The sequence below is a fragment of the Engystomops pustulosus genome, chromosome 3 (genome assembly GCF_040894005.1).
Source record: "Engystomops pustulosus chromosome 3, aEngPut4.maternal, whole genome shotgun sequence".
NCBI lineage: Eukaryota > Metazoa > Chordata > Amphibia > Anura > Leptodactylidae > Engystomops > Engystomops pustulosus.
In genome coordinates this window covers 184,856,322-184,877,056 of record NC_092413.1, presented here as the reverse complement: position 1 = coordinate 184,877,056, position 20,735 = coordinate 184,856,322, and the positions used below count along the sequence as shown (strand labels likewise).

Here is a 20,735-nt window from a genome sequence, read left to right as displayed (position 1 = left end):
TGTCCCTGACAGGCAGAAGTAATCAATTGCTGCACCATCCCCCAGCTGCTGTTTGTGAGACATCCAGCTCAGGTTGATTAGTCCTGTCTGGACAGTTCAAGAAGCTCTGTGTAATGTGTTCATGTACTGCAGCCAGTATGCACCCAGCTTTCCCAAGGTCCTGATTTTATATTTGTTTTTTATAATAACAATTTTATAATAGTTTTTTTAGCAAAACCACTCAAATCAGGGATGAAACAAGATATGTTTCTGCATCAGTGTCGCTAGAACATTCCCAAGGTATGCTTGCTTCACAATGCATAAATGGTAGATTTCCTTTAAGCACATGCTAGGAGTTGTAGTTGTAGATGAGAAGTCTAGAGTAACAATTCCCTTTGCCATTAACCCTTTAGCTACCATTGCCATAGATGAATTCCATTATATGCCCCATTATACACCACTGGATCACAGACACATATCATAAGTAACAAAAGAGCAGATTGATCCAGCACCAAAAATCTCCAGTTATGTAAAAGTTCCATATATAGAGTTCAGACTCTATTTGAAAATATCAATCAATCCATAAAACATGTACAGCACGGGTACGGGTACGGGTACATAACCTGTTAATCATGTTTTTTTTTGCAATTTATTTCTCAGGCTTCCCTATAATGTACCCGGCAAAATACACCCTTAATTGAGATAAACATCTACTATTTGTTATCTGCTGTTTTGATAACATTTTGATATCATAGTAACATACTTAGTAAGGCTAAGAAAGAAAATGTATCCAATATGTTGAGTTCAACTACTATACCACAATTTTCACCCAAAAAATGCATCTCCTCCTCAAAAAAAAACCCTCCGTTGATATTTCGCTAGTCCAAAATTTTATATCTGTGCAATTTTTTGTGAGCTAATCTTCTGCATCTCAAAGATGATAAAGTTTATCAACACTAACAAGGATCTGATCATCAGGATCATCGAGAAATTTGTCCTTATCTTTTATTCAGCTCACATGGCACTGCCCAGACTGGATAGAGTTTGGTCAAGTTTGTAAAGGATGACTTCATCTGGAATTGTACATCCAATTACAGCAAGCGGAGGTCTAGAAAACTGTATGTATGTCATCCGTGAAGGTTCTGTCACAACAAAGGTCTATACTAAACATCTCGCTTTAGTATGAAATATCACTTGTCATAATACATAAGTAAATGGGGCGTGTCAGTGGGTGTTGGACTATACATATAAAACTTACAGGGGAGCGCTGCCTGAATCCTGGGGAGAATTGGGGTTCAAATGTGGTCTGCAGCGATTCCAGCGCCGGCAGCGTACGGGTGATTTCACTAGAAGAACAATGGAAGTGTCAAGATAATAGAGATTACAGAGTGATACGAAAAATGTGACATCATAGCTCCTTGACTTTTTACATTCAGGTGACCGGGCCTGATGTGAGGACAATAAGTCAACCATTACTGGTCAGCTCGTAGGCCCAGTGGTAAGGACATTACTTGCATGGATTGGCAGGGAACAGATGACTTAAGGAAAACGAAAATGATTGGGGGCTATTTACTGGGTGTGAGACATGAAGGTGGATGAGATGAGAGCACTGTGTATGAGATGCATCACACAATGACATGAAGCATAGCAGGGTGAGGGGACAAAAAGAAAATTGAAGAAGGAGAAGAGATGTAGCACTTCCCCTTACCTCAGACAGCTGCCACCAAACTCGTCTGCCCGCTGCCCCCTCCTTTCCATACCTTCTCTTTGTGCTGTGATGCTTGGCTGTCTTCCCTCTGCACGCAGTACAGTAAGAGGGAGGGGACAGCAGGGAGGCAGACGCTCAACTACAAGGAAGATTTCATTTGCAAGAAAGATATTCTTACACGTACAAGATATCCTTATCCCATGGCCCTATATTATGTTGCAGAGGAAGACAGTGATGAGTAACTGCTCGGAGTATACACTCCCCTATAGCATCTCTACAATGGCAGGAGTAGCCACTGAAGGGCGAGTCTGTCCCAGATGTGCTCAGTAAGGGGAGGAGGCAGTAACACCCATATGTGCTACAACTACTCAGACATCCCAGGCTGCCGCTCCATGTCTACAGATAATGTACAGCATCTGCCCTGCTATACCAAAGCTACAAGGTGCACAACTAATAGTAAAGAGGAGCCGTCACCACTCCTGACATGTCTGGTTAAGGCTAAGTTCACACTACCATCAGCATATCTGTTTTTTATCTCCATTTAAAAAACATAAGGATCGTAAATAAAGATAGATAAACTGACAGTAACTGATGACACAGTGTCCGTTTATTTAACTGATACCCTAAGCTTTCCTTGTTAAAAAAACGGACACTTGTCTTTCAGTTAGTATCCGTTTTTTTTTTTTTTTAAAGAATCAACTTTTTAAGTTACACGTTACGTTCACTTTCAATACATCTATCTACAACTTCTATGATCTGTCTATCTATCCATCCATCAAACAAAAATCTATCTATCTGTCTATCTATCTCATATCAACTATCTAGCTTTTCTATCGATCTAACTACCTACCTACCTATTGATCACTCATTTCTAATTACCTATCCACCTTTTGATCTCTTATTTCTAATTGCCGGCCTACCTTTCTTTCCATACCTCATAATTATCTATCCATCATCTCCTTTTCTATTTATATATCTAACTATATCTATCTATATCTGTCTATTTCTTCATCTAATAAAAATGTAAAAACTGACACTTACTAATAAACTATTGACCATTGACTTCAATGTAAAAAACACTCAAAGGACATCTACCACCAGGATAAAGGATTGTAAACCAAGCACACTGACATGCAGGTGTGTGCCCCATTTGGCAGGATCCGCTTTTCTTTTAGCTTCTTACAAAAAAAGGATTTTAAAATTATGCAAAAGACCTGGTTCCTTAGTGTGATAAAGTGAGAGGTGTTGTGTGGGAAAACCGCTATCTGTCTTACAGGCAGATGAAATGCTGGTGGTAAAAGCCCTGGGTTTGTCTGCAGTAACCCAAGGGTTAATGCAGACATGATAAGCAGGAATAGTCTGTTTTGTCTGTGTTGGCCTAGCTAACACAGACACATTTGTAATGTCCGTACTGGGCCTGCTTATTATGGAGTAGGGGTAGGCCGGTAGTGGGACTCCTACTCCATCTGGGCTTCAGTCCTGGGCTTTTGTATAGCCCACAGGTGCGGGTCACAGGCCTTGTTAGGGCCTGATTTAGTCTGCAGGCCAGAAGCAGTAGGTGAGGCACTACCTGGAGAGCTGAAGGCTAAGGCTACATTCACACGATGTATGCCCTCCGTACCGTAGTATGGCGGGCATACATCGGCGCCGCGGAGAGGAGCAGGGCATGAGCGCAGCGCACCCCCACCCCTCTCCATAGGAAGATACAGCACGCGGCACCGTATCATGGGGAAAAAATAGGACATGTCCTATCTTTTCCCGGGCTACGGAGCGGTACGGTGCCGCACGTGTGGGGGTGGCTGGCTGGCTGTATACAGGGGGGTGGCTGGCTGGCTGTATACAGGGGGGGGCTGGCTGGCTATATACTGGGAGGCTGGCTATTTACTGGGCTGGCTTTATACGGCGGGGGGGTTGGCTATATACTAGGGGGACTGGCTGGCTGTATACTGCGGGGGCTGGCTATGTATAGAGAAGCTGGCTATATACTGAGTGGGCTGGTTGGCTATATACTGGGAAGGGGCATGCTGGCTATATACTGGGTGGGCTGGCTGGCTATATACTGAGTGGGCTGGCTGGCTATATACTGAGTGGGCTGGCTGGCTATATATCTGAGTGGGCTGGCTGGCTATGTACTGAGTGGGGCCTGGTATATACTTGGGGGGCTGGCTGTATACTAGGAGGACTGACTGGCTGTAGAATGAGGGGGGCTGTCTGGCTGTATACTGGGGGGTTACCTATATACAGGGGGGGCTGGTTGTCTGTATATTGGGGAGGGGCTGACTGGCAATATACAGGGAGGCTGGCTGGCTACATGCTGGGAGGCTGGATGGCTATACTGTATACTGGAAGGCTGGCTGGCTATATGCTGGGCGGGGGCTGGCTAGCTATATACTGGGGGGCTGGCTGGCTATATACTGGGGGGCTGGCTAGCTATATACTGGGGGGATGGCTGGCTATATACTGGGGGCTGGCTAGCTATATATTGTATATACATATTGGGGCTTATTTACTAAGGGTCGCGGATCACACTTTCGTTGGACTTTTCACCATTTTTGGGATTTGCGTAGCTTTGACAGGTATTAACCAGGGGTTTGCACTGGGATTGTGTCACACACCGTGCCATCGAACGATCCAACTGACTCAGATGGGATTTAAGATTCAAATTGTGTCACAAGATAATGCACTTACATGCACCGGGAAGAAGAAGGTGAACTCTGATGGACCTGAGCGGGGAAGTGACAAATGCAGGATATCGGGCGCACAATCTTTGTGAATCGCGGCAGATGTGCATTCTCATCAGGCTATGCACTTTCGGTGAACTCCAGCGGCCGGGTAAGTAAATGCGCCCTATTGTACGGCTCTTGTAGAATTAGATTTTAAAATATGTGGCACTTATGGCTCTCTGAGTCAAAAAGGTTCCTCAAAAAGATCGTATCATCTTTTTTTTTCCAGATAACTGATTGGCATTCTATTATGTTGGTAGCAAGTGTTTTACTTGTCCACCAGCGTCTGATATTCTGATGATGATCATTCATTTAACTATTTTCTTTCACTTTATTAAAGTTATTGCACAAGGTGCTTTATTTTCATTTAAACAACAGGGGGCGCTGTATGATATAAGTTAGAAAGAAAGAAGGTGGCGGAATTGTGTATGCAGTCCTGGATAAAAATGGATATGATATATCCATTATTAGGCTCGGTTTAAGCTATTTTCTACCATTTCCAGCTGTGGCTGCTTGAAGCAGGAATACTGCTATTCTATATTTGAACTAATTGTAGTTTGTGTAGTTTGCAGTCATGGGATCCATGGGACCCTTGGGAGCATGATAACATTGTTACTTAATAAACCCATAGTGTAAGTGAATATAAATAACTTTGTTAATTTGCCATCAAAATCAAGCATGATAAAGAGCATTTAGATCCATGCAATATGAATGTAGTGGTCTTCCTATAATTGTTATGGCCTCTTTCCTTCTAAAATCAACTATTAAATTGTGTCAATGAGCCTGAAGTTTCCATAGGGGGCATTAGCTGAGCAGCTCCATGCTACAACTTCACAGGCTGTTACACTGTCTCCCCCTTTCTCCCTCTGCCTGCTGTAATTTTATGGCAGCAGGGAGTTTTTGCACAGTCTGTGAAGCTATAGCACAGTGTGGCTCTGCTAGCAACCCCGGAGCACTTAAGGATCATTAACATATTTTTGAAATTGGATTGTAATAATAATAATAATTCTTTATTTATATAGCACACATAGATTACGCAGCGCTGCACAGAACGGTCCTATCAACCTAACAGTATGTTTTGGAGTGTGGGAGGAAACCCACACAAACAAAGAGAGAACATACAAACTCTTTGCAAATGTTGACTGAGGGATTTGAACTCAGATCCCCAGCGCTGCAAAGCTGTAACGCTAACCATTAAGCCACCATGCTGCCCGTACATGCAAACTCTTTTAGAAGGGAGGAGGTCATGGATAACAAATATAAGGTGATTGCTGCAGCCGCAGTGCCTGGATCTATTAGTAAGTGTCCCTGGTTTATCATGCTTCATTTTGATTTCCCTTAATTTTGTTATCTTCCTGATAAAGATTTAGTTACACTATAAAATCTCTGCTTAAGGCTACATTCATACTGCCATATGGGGTACGTATATACGGCCAATATACACTCACCAGCCACTTTATTAAGTACACCTGTCCAACTGCTCGTTAACACTTAATTTCTAATCAGCCAATCACATGGCGGCAACTCAGTGCATTTAGGCATGTAGACATGGTCAAGACAATCTCCTGCAGTTCAAACCGAGCATCAATATGGGGAAGAAAGGTGATTTGATGCCTTTGAACATGGCATGGTTGTTGGTGCCAGAAGGGCTGGTCTGAGTATTTCAGAAACTGCTGATCTACTGGGATTTTCACGCACAACCATCTCTAGGTTTTACAGAGAATGGTCCGAAAAAGAAAAAACATCCAGTGAGCGGCAGTTCTGTGGGCGGAAATGCCTTGTTGATGCCAGAGGTCAGAGGAGAATGGGCAGACTGGTCCGAGCTGATAGAAAGGTAACAGTGACTCAAATCGCCACCCGTTACAACCAAGGTAGGCAGAAGAGCATCTCTGAACGCACAGTACGTTGAACTTTGAGGCAGATGGGCTACAGCAACAGAAGACCACACCGGGTGCCACTCCTTTCAGCTAAGAACAGGAAACTGAGGCTACAATTTGCACAAGGACAGTAGAAGATTGGAAAAAAGTTGCCTGGTCTGATGAGTCTCGATTTCTGCTGCAACATTCGGATGGTAAGGTCAGAATTTGGCGTCAACAACATGAAAGCATGGATCCATCCTGCCTTGTATCAACGGTTCAGGCTGGTGGTGGTGGTGTCATGGTGTGGGGAATATTTTCTTGGCACTCTTTGGGCCCCTTGGTACCAATTGAGCATCGTAGCAACGCCACAGCCTACCTGAGTATTGTTGCTGACCATGTCCATCCCTTTATGACCACAATGTACCCAACATCTGATCAGCAGGATAATGCGCCATGTCATAAAGCTGGAATCATCTCAGACTGGTTTCTTGAACATGACAATGAGTTCACTGGACTCAAATGGCCTCCACAGTCACCAGATCTCAATCCAATAGAGCATCTTTGGGATGTGGTGGAACGGGAGATTCGCATCATGGATGTGCAGCTGACAAATCTGTGGCAACTGTGTGATGCCATCATGTCAATATGGACCAAAATCTCTGAGGAATGCTTCCAGCACCTTGTTGAATCTATGCCACGAAGAATTGAGGCAGTTCTGAAGGCAAAAGGGGGTCCACCCCGTTATTAGCATGGTGTACCTAATAAAGTGGCTGGTGAGTGTACGTCCCACACAGACGGCAATGGGCGCACGGCGCCCAACGGGAGCCATATGTGCGCCATATGTCCCTCTGGAGAGGGGCGAGGGTGAGATAGCATGGTGTACCTAATAAAGTAGCCGGTGAGTGTACGTCCCCCATAGACGGCAATGGGCGCACGGCGCCCAACGGGAGCCATGTGTGCGCCATATGTTTCTCTGGAGAGGGGCGGGGGTGAGATACCGTGCTACGGTACGGCGGGCAACGGCAGTGTGAATGTAGCCTAATTCTGTTTGGCTAGGAAAATGGGCAGAAGGTCACTGAGGTGTCACATAACATAGAGGGGAGGGAAAAAGTGAGTTACAGCAGCTAGATGTCCACCCACCAGCTCAGGGAGAACTGGAATTTACAGACAGAGATACTAAACAGAGCACAATTATTGAAAAAGTCACATAGTGTTGAGAAATAGTGTTACTCCTTATGGCCTACACTCTGGCTTATTCATTTCTGCATACTGGGCGGAAAGTTGAGCTACGCTTTAATTGTTTTAGACACTTTTTCCACCTTGCTTGACAGGATGGCATGGCCCAGAAGTGTCCCACGTGATAGATAAGGGTTGCACATGTTTGACCACCACTCTGTGGAACTGCTATATCATACAAGTGAAGGGAGCAGCAGTGGACATGTATGTGCACCACCATTCAATCACATGTGGCTGTCAAATTTTACAGATCTCATTCACTGCAGGTCTATACCTTATAGGGAAAATGAACCAGGGTTTGGAGAAAAATATATTAAGTAATTGCAATTTCTTACATTTCTAGTAACAAGTTAAATTTCATTTGGGTTTGTAATGAAAATTAAAGGCCCATTTGTCGTGTACACTATTGGGCTTACCTGTACAGTCCCGTGCAGAGGGTCATCAGAAGCTTTTTTAACTGAGGAAGGTTCTGACACCCATTACGCACCATCTCAAAATCGCTGGTGATATGAAGACATAAATACTGATGAATGGCCTGTAAATGTTCCTCGGATACACTGCAACAGAAATACAGCTCTGTGAGAAAAAAACATTTTCAATGCTGAGTATAGAATGTTCATCTGAAGTTGATCCCCAACTATAGAACACCAGACCCCTAACATGCCTAATGCTATATGGCATTGTCTCTTAAATGGATATTCCCACGAAGACAAGTTTCTTAAATATACCCCGGATAACAAAATAACACAATCTGTAATTCACTGTTATTAGCAAAAATACAGCATTTCACAGATATAATTCCAACCTCCCTCTATCAGTCCTAGTGTACAAAATTTTGGTTGCCCCTGGACCAGACCCTGGATCTTCTTATTTTAGGGTCGGCAGCCATCTTGCTCTTCTGTCTGACGCAGCCCTCTCCCTCTCTAGCCCCCACCCTTGTATTCCAGGACGAGCTCACACACCCACAAGCTGGGGAAGATTTATCAGAAGTGTCTGAGGTCAAACCATTCTAGTTGCTCATGACAACCAGTCAGAGCTGAGCTTTCATTTTCCCACAACAGTTTATAAGCTCTGATTGGTTTCCATGAGCAACTAGAACAGTTTTACCTCAGACACTTCTGATAAATCTCCCCCACTGATTTCCTGCCATATTGTGAGGAGAGTAAAGCTACAGACAGATAAGATCTTTATCCGTGCAGATATTACAGTAGGTGTTATAGGTGTGATAAAGCAAAGCTGTGTCTGTTATGCCTGTAACAGTAGAGTTGAGAAAGTCGTGCAATATGCATCTCATGGATTTGATCATCGTTGATCTGTCTCATCTCTTTTTCTATGTGTCAGATACTAATGAATGTTCAGAAGCTAAATTAACGTGTATATAAACCTGAACCCTGATAATCTAAGCACATTGCCACCTCACAGCATATCACAGCTCTAGAGGGATCATAATGTGTCTGCTTAGAGAGTCCCCGCCCACACTCTGGAATCTTACACTGACCATCACTGAGTGATAGGAGCTAAAAGAGCAATAAAACAAAGTGAAATATTAAAGTAAGGGGTTAAAATGATCTTTATTGTTTAAACATCACTAGGGGATTAAAATTTGAGACCTTCCTTTCATGGGGATACCCCTTTAAAGGCATGGTAACTAATCACTGAGAGTACATCTTGTCCTGGGCCAGAAAAGAGAGAGATATTCTTAATACCCATCCTTAGGGCAGTTCTGATCAGATTCAGGGCATTTCCATGGAAAGCAAATAAATTCTACCAACTTTTGACACACAACTGTAACCATGTAAAAAAGATTGTCGGGTTCAAACACGGACAGTTGGAGAAATGGTCCATCTGGGATATATGCAAATGCTGGTCTATGGGGAACGCATGTTGGCCGCAAGCTTTCGGCCATACATACATCCCCCTATGGTCCTGTGAATGCGGCCTTAAACTGCTAGCTTTATGAGAGTCAAACACTGGCACGCCATAACCTCAGAATGCCATACCAAGCTCACAGCGGTCTGGCGTATTCATGAGGGGGCGGCCCAAGGTGCTGCTCCTCCCCTGGACCACCCCTCTAACGCCATAGGCTGGCGGTGACTACCAGGCTTCATGTGCTGTCACCACCTCCTGGGACTCCCCCCGCCCTCCCCCCTTCCTCATGAATACACCAGACCGCTTCAAGTTCGGACTGGCGTTCTGAGGGTATGGCGCTGCAGTGTTTGCTAGCTTTATCGGAGGGTTCTGAGCAAGCAAGCAGTTTAACATTGCTACATCTGGGTTAGCGCTAAAGTAAGCAGCTCCTAATGTGTTTTTTTAAGGTGACAGGTCCTCTTTAAGGCATGTGCAGGTAGTATGTGTATGAGACACAATAAAGAGGAAGAGGGGTATTTTATAAGGTGGGGTGTCACAGGATGTAGGCATTTTACTGCAACATATAAACCTCTGTGGTCAGAAGCTATGGCCTCCCTTGCCATTGAGAGTGCAGCATAATGAATGCTGATAAATATCAGTAATAACTGTAATAACACTGTGATGGCCAGTGCTAGGGTTCCACGGATGTAAAGCAACCCTGTTATTCTTTCTGCATTGATCACAGATATCAGTAAGGGTAGAGTAAAGGTCAAATCACAGAAATCAGTAAAGATGTAAATATATAGTTTTGTTATTTTATCTTGTGGGCGTGAAGGGAAGAACTATGGGGTGAATTTGGGACATTAAACCACTGGTCCATAAGGACCTGTGGGTGGTTTGGTGTCACAAATTTGTCCTGACAGATTCTCCTCAGGGACTGAACAACACAGTTAGCGAAACATGGGTTTCAAAAGCACTTTAGTTAAAGGCACACTCCAGTCAAAGATAATATATTGAATAATGTGGAAAATGTTGTAGAATTTTCCCTCCTACATAGAAGACATTGTGCAGGGAGGGTACAGATAAGTTGTGACATCATCTATTGTCGGTAGTGATGTAATGATGGGTCAGTGTTATCTATATAGAGGTCATTGTACAGGGAGGGGGAGGAGATAAGCTGTGACATCATCTATTGACGGTAGTGATGTAATGATGGGTCAGTGTTGTCTATATAGAGGTCATTGTACAGGGAGGGGGAGGAGATAAGCTGTGACATCATCTATTGTCAGTTGTGATGTAATGATGGGTCAGTGTTGTCTATATGGAGGTCATTGTACAGGGAGGGGGAGGAGATAAGCTGTGACATCATCTATTGTCAGTTGTGATGTAATGATGGGTCAGTGTTATCTATATATAGAGGTCATTGTGCAGGGAGGGAGGGGATAAGCTGTGACATCATCTATTGTCAGTTGTGATGTAATGATGGGTCAGTGTTATCTATATATAGAGGTCATTGTGCAGGGAGGGAGGGGATAAGCTGTGACATCATTTATTGTCAGTAGTGATGTAATGATGGGTCAGTTTTCCCTATGTAGAGGACATTGTGCAGGGAGGGGGAGAAGACAAGATGTGACATCATCTATTGTCAGTAGTGATGTAATGATGGGTCAGTGTTATATATTTAGAGGTCATTGTACAGGGAGGGGGAGGAGATAAGCTGTGACATCATCTATTGTCGGTAGTGATGTAATGATGGGTCAGTGTTATCTATATAGAGGTCATTGTACAGGGAGGGGGAGGAAATAAGATGTGTCATCATCTATTGTCCGTAGTGATGTAATGATGGGTCAGTGTTATCTATATAGAGGTCATTGTACAGGGAGGGGGAGGAGATAAGCTGTGACATCATATATTGTCAGTAGTGATGTAATGATGGGTCAGTATTATATATATAGAGGTCATTGTACAGGGAGGGGGAGGAGATAAGCTGTGACATCATCTATTGTCAGTAGTGATGTAATGATGGGTCAATGTTATCTATATAGAGGTCATTGTACAGGAGGGGGAGGAGATAAGCTGTGACATCATCTATTGTCAGTAGTGATTTAATGATGGGTCAGTGTTATCTATATAGAGGTCATAGTACAGGGAGGATGAGGAGATAAGCTGTGACATCATCTATTGTCAGTAGTGATGTAATGATGGGTCAGTATTATATATATAGAGGTCATTGTACAGGGAGGGGGAGGAGATAAGCTGTGACATCATCTATTGTCAGTAGTGATGTAATGATGGGTCAATGTTATCTATATAGAGGACAGTGTGTAGGGAGGGGGAGGAGATAAGATGTGACATCATCTATTGTCAGTAGTGATGTAATGATGGGTCAATGTTATCTATATATACTCTCTGCCGAAAAACTATAATAGAAAACTCAGCCAGTTTCGATCTGGTTTAAAGAGTCCATATTCACTAAAATATTGTAATATTGGTAAAGGACCGCCGGTGGTGGGAATTTTAAGACTGGTATTTCGAATGCCAGTCATAATGAATATCCCTCCCCATATATTGTCAGTAGTTATGTTCTTCAGTTTTTAACTGGACAAATAGTATTCTTTTATTACTAGGGTTTGGGCTATAAGTTGATTGTGCCCAATATGTTCCAATAATAAGAAACCTTTAGGTGACATGTGAGCGTTTAATTATTTTAGCTTTTTTTATACCCCCTTTTCTTATTTATTAAGTGCAATGTGATACATGAGGCACTATGTAAATCTCATATGTCCATGGTAGGACCTAGTAGATCAACCAGGTGATCCCCTGCACTATAAGTGTATCTGTTTACTACAGATAAGGACTTTGAGAATTGCAGTTGTACAATGGCATGCTTAAAATACTAATAATAACTGCTAATACGCACTATGGGGGGCTATTAAGTAAGATAGAATGGAAAGTTGTGGCGCACACCCCAGAAAATTCCTCCTCCCTGCCCATTTTCACATCTTGTTTTAGCCCTATATACAACATTTCTTAGTAACAAAAAGGTCCCTCCCTGCACTGCCCTAGCACTGCCTGGACCTGAAATGTGAAGGTTCTGCAGGAAAAGTTCCTACCTGCACCATAAGCTTAGGCACTGACCATTAAATGGTGACATCAACTGGGGATGAGACTACAACTTTTGCTTGTAGTCTGTTACTACGGAGAATTATTGGTTGTAATACTTTTTTAAAGATGTCTTTTGTAACCATCATAAATCATTATGTGTTTTCATTCTTATAAGAAGAGACTTCTTATGGTGTTTCTAATTCTCAAATATTAGAATGCAGTTTCACAATTCATATATCATGAACCTATGGACTGTACCTGCGGGTGTCAAGGTCTTGGAGTCTCTGTAACAATGTTTCAGACAGGAGGAAGGAATTATTTCCAGTTTCGGCTTTCTCTGTAGTCACTAGAGTCTCTTTCATTTCTGTTAATGGCAATGTAGGAAGAAAGTTCCTTGGGGGTACATTGGGGGGAGCTGGCTCTGTAATGAAAGATATGGTGATGATGATGACAAAGGATTCCGTCATAATATTTGCATCATCAAACATTTAGCATCCATAGACACAAAGGCTCAGTTGTCAAGCAAGGCAGCTGCTGCGGCCCATCGTCCATTAAAACATATACCTGCTCTGTACAGAAGAGCATCCAAGCTGCCATAATCTTCAAATGCAGTGGGTTTAGTGGCACTTATTGATCTCTGTCACACCGCCTTGGGTGCAGCCACAAAGGGTCTTAACACCAAAAAGGGCCCCAATGAGAAATTTCGAAAAAAGTTTTTTGTGTATGTGGGCACGCTCAAAAACGGTCTCGGAAGTGAATCACAATATTTCAATATTTAATACCACATTCAAAGTATAGATAAAAAGTATAGATAAAAACATTCACAATGGTCTTGATATAATAACAGATGGTTGAATTACTACATGTACTGGAATTTGATTATTACTCGATAGCTCTGACAAATTTGAAGTGTGTATACACTTATGTGTTTACTGTAAACTTATGTGTTTACTGTGGACTGGTGTGTTCACTGTGAACTGTAAACTTTTGTGTCCACTGTAAACTTATGTGTTTTACTGTAAACTTATATGTTCACTGTAAACTTGTGTGTCCACCGTAAACCTATGTGTCTACTGCAAACTTATGTGTTTACTGCAAACTTATGTGCCCACTGTTAACCTATTTGTTTACTGTAAACTTTTGTGTCTACTGTAAACTTTTGTGTTTACTGTAAACTTATATGTTTACTGTGGATATCAGATAAAACAACGTTACACAAAAATCAATTGAACTTGCATGTATGAAGAAATATTAAAATGTCCAAAAAGTAAAAGACAAAAAACAATAATCAATAATGAATGTCCAAAGTTGTGGGTCCTAAAAAATAAAAAATAAAAATAAAAAATAAAAAATAAAAAGTAAAAGTCCAAAATCAAAAAGCGAAATTCAGCTTTGTATAGTAAATTGATATCCAGGAGGTTTTGCTATTTAAACAGGATGCAGGGCCCTACACCTGTAAAGACTCATATATATTTTCACCTTTTTACGAGATTTAAAATAGAGGTATAGACACTCACGGTTGGTTGGCAACAATGGTTCTGATTGTCCTTACAATTATGTTGCTGCTCTCGATGTGCCGGGGTGGAGAAAAAAAACAATCCAGATATCCACATATATTGTGGTTAGCGGCCTTCCACATGTAATGGAGTCTGTGGACGCCGTTTGAAAGCGTGATCTCAAGGCGTTGCGGGATGTTAGTCCACACGCATCCGCTGGACTGAATGGATCCTCCTCCTCCTAATCCAGATCGAGCGACTGAACTGTGTCGCAAATAGTGTGACTGTACTGTGTCACAGATGGTGCCGTGCTACTCACTGGGTGCGGTCGTGCTCGTCAATGGATGTAGTCTTTCAAATTGAGGCTCCAAGTGGTGCACTTTAGTTTGTAAACTTTCTCAAGTGAGTGTCTTTTCTTTTCTTTTATAGGTGATATTGTTATTGCAAATGAGTCATAAAATCAGTAGCTAGACGCGTTTCGAAGCGTGATGCTTCTTCCTCAGTAGCTCTATATTTTCTCTATATAGAGCTACTGAGGAAGAAGCATCACGCTTCGAAACGCGTCTAGCTACTGATTTTATGACTCATTTGCAATAACAATATCACCTATAAAAGAAAAGAAAAGACACTCACTTGAGAAAGTTTACAAACTAAAGTGCACCACTTGGAGCCTCAATTTGAAAGACTACATCCATTGACGAGCACGACCGCACCCAGTGAGTAGCACGGCACCATCTGTGACACAGTACAGTCACACTATTTGCGACACAGTTCAGTCGCTCGATCTGGATTAGGAGGAGGAGGATCCATTCAGTCCAGCGGATGCGTGTGGACTAACATCCCGCAACGCCTTGAGATCACGCTTTCAAACGGCGTCCACAGACTCCATTACATGTGGAAGGCCGCTAACCACAATATATGTGGATATCTGGATTGTTTTTTTTCTCCACCCCGGCACATCGAGAGCAGCAACATAATTGTAAGGACAATCAGAACCATTGTTGCCAACCAACCGTGAGTGTCTATACCTCTATTTTAAATCTCGTAAAAAGGTGAAAATATATATGAGTCTTTACAGGTGTAGGGCCCTGCATCCTGTTTAAATAGCAAAACCTCCTGGATATCAATTTACTATACAAAGCTGAATTTCGCTTTTTGATTTTGGACTTTTACTTTTTATTTTTTATTTTTTATTTTTATTTTTTAGGACCCACAACTTTGGACATTCATTATTGATTATTGTTTTTTGTCTTTTACTTTTTGGACATTTTAATATTTCTTCATACATGCAAGTTCAATTGATTTTTGTGTAACGTTGTTTTATCTGATATCCACAGTAAACATATAAGTTTACAGTAAACACAAAAGTTTACAGTAGACACAAAAGTTTACAGTAAACAAATAGGTTAACAGTGGGCACATAAGTTTGCAGTAAACACATAAGTTTGCAGTAGACACATAGGTTTACGGTGGACACACAAGTTTACAGTGAACATATAAGTTTACAGTAAAACACATAAGTTTACAGTGGACACAAAAGTTTACAGTTCACAGTGAACACACCAGTCCACAGTAAACACATAAGTTTACAGTAAACACATAAGTGTATACACACTTCAAATTTGTCAGAGCTATCGAGTAATAATCAAATTCCAGTACATGTAGTAATTCAACCATCTGTTATTATATCAAGACCATTGTGAATGTTTTTATCTATACTTTTTATCTATACTTTGAATGTGGTATTAAATATTGAAATATTGTGATTCACTTCCGAGACCGTTTTTGAGCGTGCCCACATACACAAAAAACTTTTTTCGAAATAATCTTCAAATGCTCCACACAAGCAGAGGTGAACCCTAAAGCTGTTGAGGCCCAATGCAAAAACTATATAAGGTCCCAAACTATATGTAATAAGTTAAGGTGCAAGTCTCTTCATATGTGGGACAGCCACCGATGGACTTTTGCATATTGACATGATCTAAAGTATAAGCCTAAGTGTTACCAAGTAAGTAACCAGGAGATGGCAAATACAGTATCTTACAAAAGTGAGTTGACCCCCCCCCCAACTTTTCATGATACAACACTGATGATATGACACTTTGATACAATGTAATTTTAATTGAAGAAACCATGAATGACAACATGTCCGGTGATTTACTGAAGCAGAGCATGCAACCCCACTCTTAGGAAACTGGGCAGCGTCCAAAATAATAAGGACCTCAAATACCTCCATGATGACCACTGCCATGTTTAAGAAACTGTGGTTAAAGGTGCTGTACTGAAGAAGCATGTCTCCAGAACTAAACCCTAATGTAAGGTGGAGAAGCAGAATGTCTCTTACATCTACCAGATCTATGATGTGATCGTGGAGGAGTAGAAGAGGATACCAGTGGTTGTTACCAGTGAAGCTTTAGTGAACTCCATACCCAAGAGAGTTAAGGCAGCGAAGGAAAATAATGGTGGCCATACAAAAATTGACACTTTGGCCACAATTTGGCCTTTTTCACTTAGGGGTGTGCTCACTTTTATTACCAGCAGTTTAGACAATAATGGCTATCTGTTCAGTTATTTTGAGGGCACACCAAAAAGTATTTTGTAAAATACTGTAGCCTGTAAACCCTCAGGGGCCAGGGGACCTACTTTGTCTTCAGGTGGTCTACTAAAACAGCCTCCAGTAATCTTCATTCCTTGGCCTGGACCTACAAGGATGTTGCCAATATTCTGTTTACTGTCTTAGATTTCTTCACAATTAAAAATAGCGCTATTAAAATTACACTATTACCATTGACCATTCATGCGTAATTACACGCGCCCTCTCTACCACCTGGCATGCTCCCCTTCATTGAGGAGATTGGAAACCAGCTCACCTGAGCTCTCACACTTGGGTTCCATGGCAGAGATGCCCCTTCATTTCCCTCCATGCTTACTTGGTGGCATAAAGGGGGAAAGTAATTCTGATTATTCCAGGGCTTACACATCAGAAAACTTGCATACTAGCCCTGAGAAATCTTCCCCAATAATTTGTTTTGATTACATTTTTTATTCCATGTAATCCATATTTATTCCACAATTTAAGTCTTACGTTTAACCATTTCTAGACAAAAAAGGTTAGGAAATGGTTTAAAACAATTGAGGATAACCCGATATGCCAGCCTTGAAGGCTCACAACATTTTGTATCTTGTGTAACCAAAAATTTTGTGTTGGAGGAACTACAACATGTTCCTCCTTGCAAGGAGGACCGAACGTGCGTTTTAATAATTTTGAAGGCCTGTTTTTATCTTATTTTTTGTGAGTATATTGATTAAATTATCTAAATATTCAATAGAAAAACCTGTCTACACTATTGCGTCTTGTTTTCCCCCTTGGGGATTGAACCGCGGCAACTCTGAGACTAGCGGAACCACTAACAAGGTGGCACGAGTTCCCAGTCGGAAGACTGAACCTGCGCACCTGGAATCAGCCGCTATCCGAGTGCCGCATCAACGAGTACAGCCGGGGAAACGCCAACTTGGGGAGGCAAGGAAACGAGAGGACGCCAACTATTTTTTCATCTGTGAAAGGTACTGTGTAACCTGGATTTATTCCTTTGCATTATATGCACTTGGGACTAAATATAAAGCTGGCAAGGACATGGATGCGGTGATTATTACTGCTATTGCTTGTTTCCTGGCATTTATCTTGACTTCTGTATTTTGGGTCCCTTGACCCTTTGCTGACCATCAATTCTGTAATATATTGTCCTTTTGGTTATCACCGTATTTGTGGACTACTCTTACAGGAAGGGAAAGACAACCAGTTGTCACCTTCTGCTATGGGGTCGACTGGACAAATAACTAAAGACAGCGGGGATAGGGATTTAGCTTTAGGGCTTACTGTCTTTTTCTGTCTTTCCAGTCCATCCTTGTTGTTCCCTTATGGCATTAAAGACATTTAGCCAAAAAGTTGCTCAAACCAGGCTTATAAAATTTTAATTATATAGAGTAATATTTTAGGCTTTTTGCCTTGGCTACTACTATGGATGTAAATTTTTTGGAAAACACAGCAAATGGCACTCATGGTCAATGCTTACAGAATAGGTTGCAGTTTTTAGACCTCTGGCCATGAAAACTCTGTGAATGTTCTTGAGTGGCCCATCAAGAGCCCTGACTTCAACATCTCCGGAGAGACCTGCTAATGGCTGTCCACGACTAAGAGAAGAATGGCTGAAAATCCCTGAATCCATTTATGCCTTCTAGCATCAGAAGGTGGAGAAGGTGGAGAATAATGGAGGCTATTATTGCTGCAAAGCTGCATCAACTAAATACTGAGTAATGGTTCTGTATAATTATGTAATGTCATTATTGTAGTTGAATATTTCTATACATTTTGCTTTCACTTTGCCATTATGAGGCGTTGAGTGCCCATTTATTAATATCTAATACAAGCCTCAATATAATAAACTAAGAAAAAGTTAAAAGAGTCTGAAAACTTTCTGAATGCATTGTATATTAACTATGGAAAGTCTTACCTTGGTCTTCATCTGGTTCTTCAGGTCCCTCTTCCTCCTGCAGTATGGGGTTATGTAGATTTGTTACCAGTCCTACATTTTCATTTTTGTAAAAGTCAATCAGCTCTTGTAAGTTGGTGAAAAAGCGCATGGGGACTCCTTCAGATGCCTGCAAAGAAATAGTCATGATGACTCATTTTTCTTACAAACTTGCAGAGTGAAAAGCTATGCAGGAAAACATGGTAATGATAAACAGGAGTATAATAGGTATCTGTAACGTTCGTGTTAAAACATCCCTCTATCCACAGTTGGCAGAATAGGTGGCGTTAATTTGTTTGTGTTTCTTGTGTGTGAACTGTGGCTTAGGTTTCTGTTTTTGGATTGATTAAGCCACACTCAGCTCTTTGCAATGCAGCGCTGTCCAGCAAGTGCCTGTCCAGGATCTGCTTTATATATATGCCTAGTCCCATCAGACCCGGCTGTTCAGTCTTCTGTGTTTTCTAGTGCTATTGCTTTGCCTTCACACTCTGTGTTATTGACCTTCTGCCTGCCTTCCGACCATTCTATTATTATATACGATTCTGTACCTTGCCGCCATCTTGGTTTTGACACGGTTTTGTCTGACTTTGCTTGTCTGTCTATATCTGTTGTTTGTCCCTTAGTTTCGTGTATCTCCCGGAGTGACCCTGCTTTTCCTGTCTCAGACTTGTGTTGGTTTTCTGTGTAATAGTGTGAACATTCCTTTTTACCTGTCCGCTCCACCATCCAGCGTCTGCCAGGTGAAGTAAGTCTTCCCTGTCACCATCTAAGGGTCACTCAGGGACCCTCAGTTAGCAGATTGGCCCTTGTCAGGGCAGTTTATCTGCTGCAGACAGGGCCATAGCCCACAAGGACATCGCAGGGTGAGTCCGCCACCACCTACCCAGTCTGACAGATAGCGACAAGCCTGGTTGTGGATACGCTGTTGCTGGACAGGTCTTTATACTATCAGTATGTTTTGGGAGTACACATGACAAATACTTTGTCAAAAAACTACTAGTGAAAAAAACTATTTCTGCTAGTTAGAAAACTAAAAGAGGTAATACTACGCCCATCCACTCTCAATGTTCCTATTATAGATCCCAGGTGTTCTTCTTCTCCATTGGACAACCCCTATAACAGTGATGGCTAACCTATGGCACTGGTGCCAGAGGTGGCACTCAGAGCCCTTTCTGTGGGCACTCAGGCCATCACCAGAGATGACTCCAGGTATCTTCCTGCAGTCCCAGACAGCCCAGGACTTGCTGTGCACAGAGCTATTTTAAAGTGACAGCTGTACCTGGGACTATTTTCTGCTTTATTGGTGTCCTCAGGTGCTGGTATCAATGAAAGCTGTGACAGAGAAGGGAGTATAAATCACACATTACATTTCTGTGTTGGCACTTTGTGATAAATAAGCGGGTCTTTGTTGTAGTTTGGGCACTCGGTCTCTAAAAGGTTTGCCATCACTGCCCTATAAGTACTATGTTAATAACTCAGAGAATGCAGCCAATATCCTGTTTAATGTTTTGTTTTTTTAGTCTTCACCACGCAGAAAGCTTGTTTTTTTGTGGGATAGCTCCATTTAAATGCAATTTGATACAATACAATAGCAATATTTTTATATTTTGATAGAATGGTCATGGACATTACTGGCTCAGATATATTATTGTGTTTGCAGCAGTTTTTTGTCCACGTTTACAGGAAAAAAGAGCCTTTATGTATTTATGTCTGTGCGCCACAATTGTGTCTCGCTTGCATTTTGTCTGACGCTTTTTGAAACTGTGCACATATACGGTAGTGTGTGTTCCTAGTTTGCACCACATTTATGTCTAGAATCTGACACAATTGTGTCGCAGGAGTATGAAGCAAGGTGCACCCAGAAAAAATAAGTGCAACTGTGTCACATTCTGAAAACTGACCGTATCATCCAAGAGCAAACGCCACTATTAAATAATGGGCCGTATTTATCAATAGTGATACTGCCCTACGTGCAGTTTGTCTCACTAATGTGCACCAGATTATTAAAGACTGGTGCACAGTCTTCAATAATCTGGTACACCCTGCACATGCCGATCAGGCTTAAACTGAACATTTTTGCCGAGTCACCATGGTAAATGTGGTGCACGGTCCGAAACATCACCGTAACGCCCCAGTGGACACAGTGCAGCCATGCAAAACAGACATTTTATAAATACATGGGCAAAACTTTACACGTTCTTTTCAATGTAAAGTACAACAGAAAGCTGGCGCATACACTTTAATAATGTGGC

The 20,735-nt window shown here is 41.9% G+C and overlaps 1 protein-coding gene across 2 annotated transcripts in view; it reads right to left on the bottom strand.

The window, feature by feature from the left end:
* Nucleotides 1-20,735, bottom strand: part of INPP5D (inositol polyphosphate-5-phosphatase D) — a 76,589-nt gene that overhangs the window by 30,551 nt on the left and 25,303 nt on the right. The window contains exons 3-6 of one of the 2 annotated variants that reach the window (XM_072143270.1): nucleotides 18,466-18,613; nucleotides 12,717-12,879; nucleotides 7,922-8,062; nucleotides 1,238-1,325 (exon numbers count right to left, since the gene is read on the bottom strand). In XM_072143270.1, coding sequence (XP_071999371.1) covers nucleotides 1,238-1,325; nucleotides 7,922-8,062; nucleotides 12,717-12,879; nucleotides 18,466-18,613 — 540 coding nt within the window. Of the gene's footprint in view, nucleotides 1-1,237; nucleotides 1,326-1,687; nucleotides 2,011-7,921; nucleotides 8,063-12,716; nucleotides 12,880-18,465; nucleotides 18,614-20,735 lie in introns of those variants that run through there. The other variant, XM_072143271.1, reaches the window with a different exon arrangement.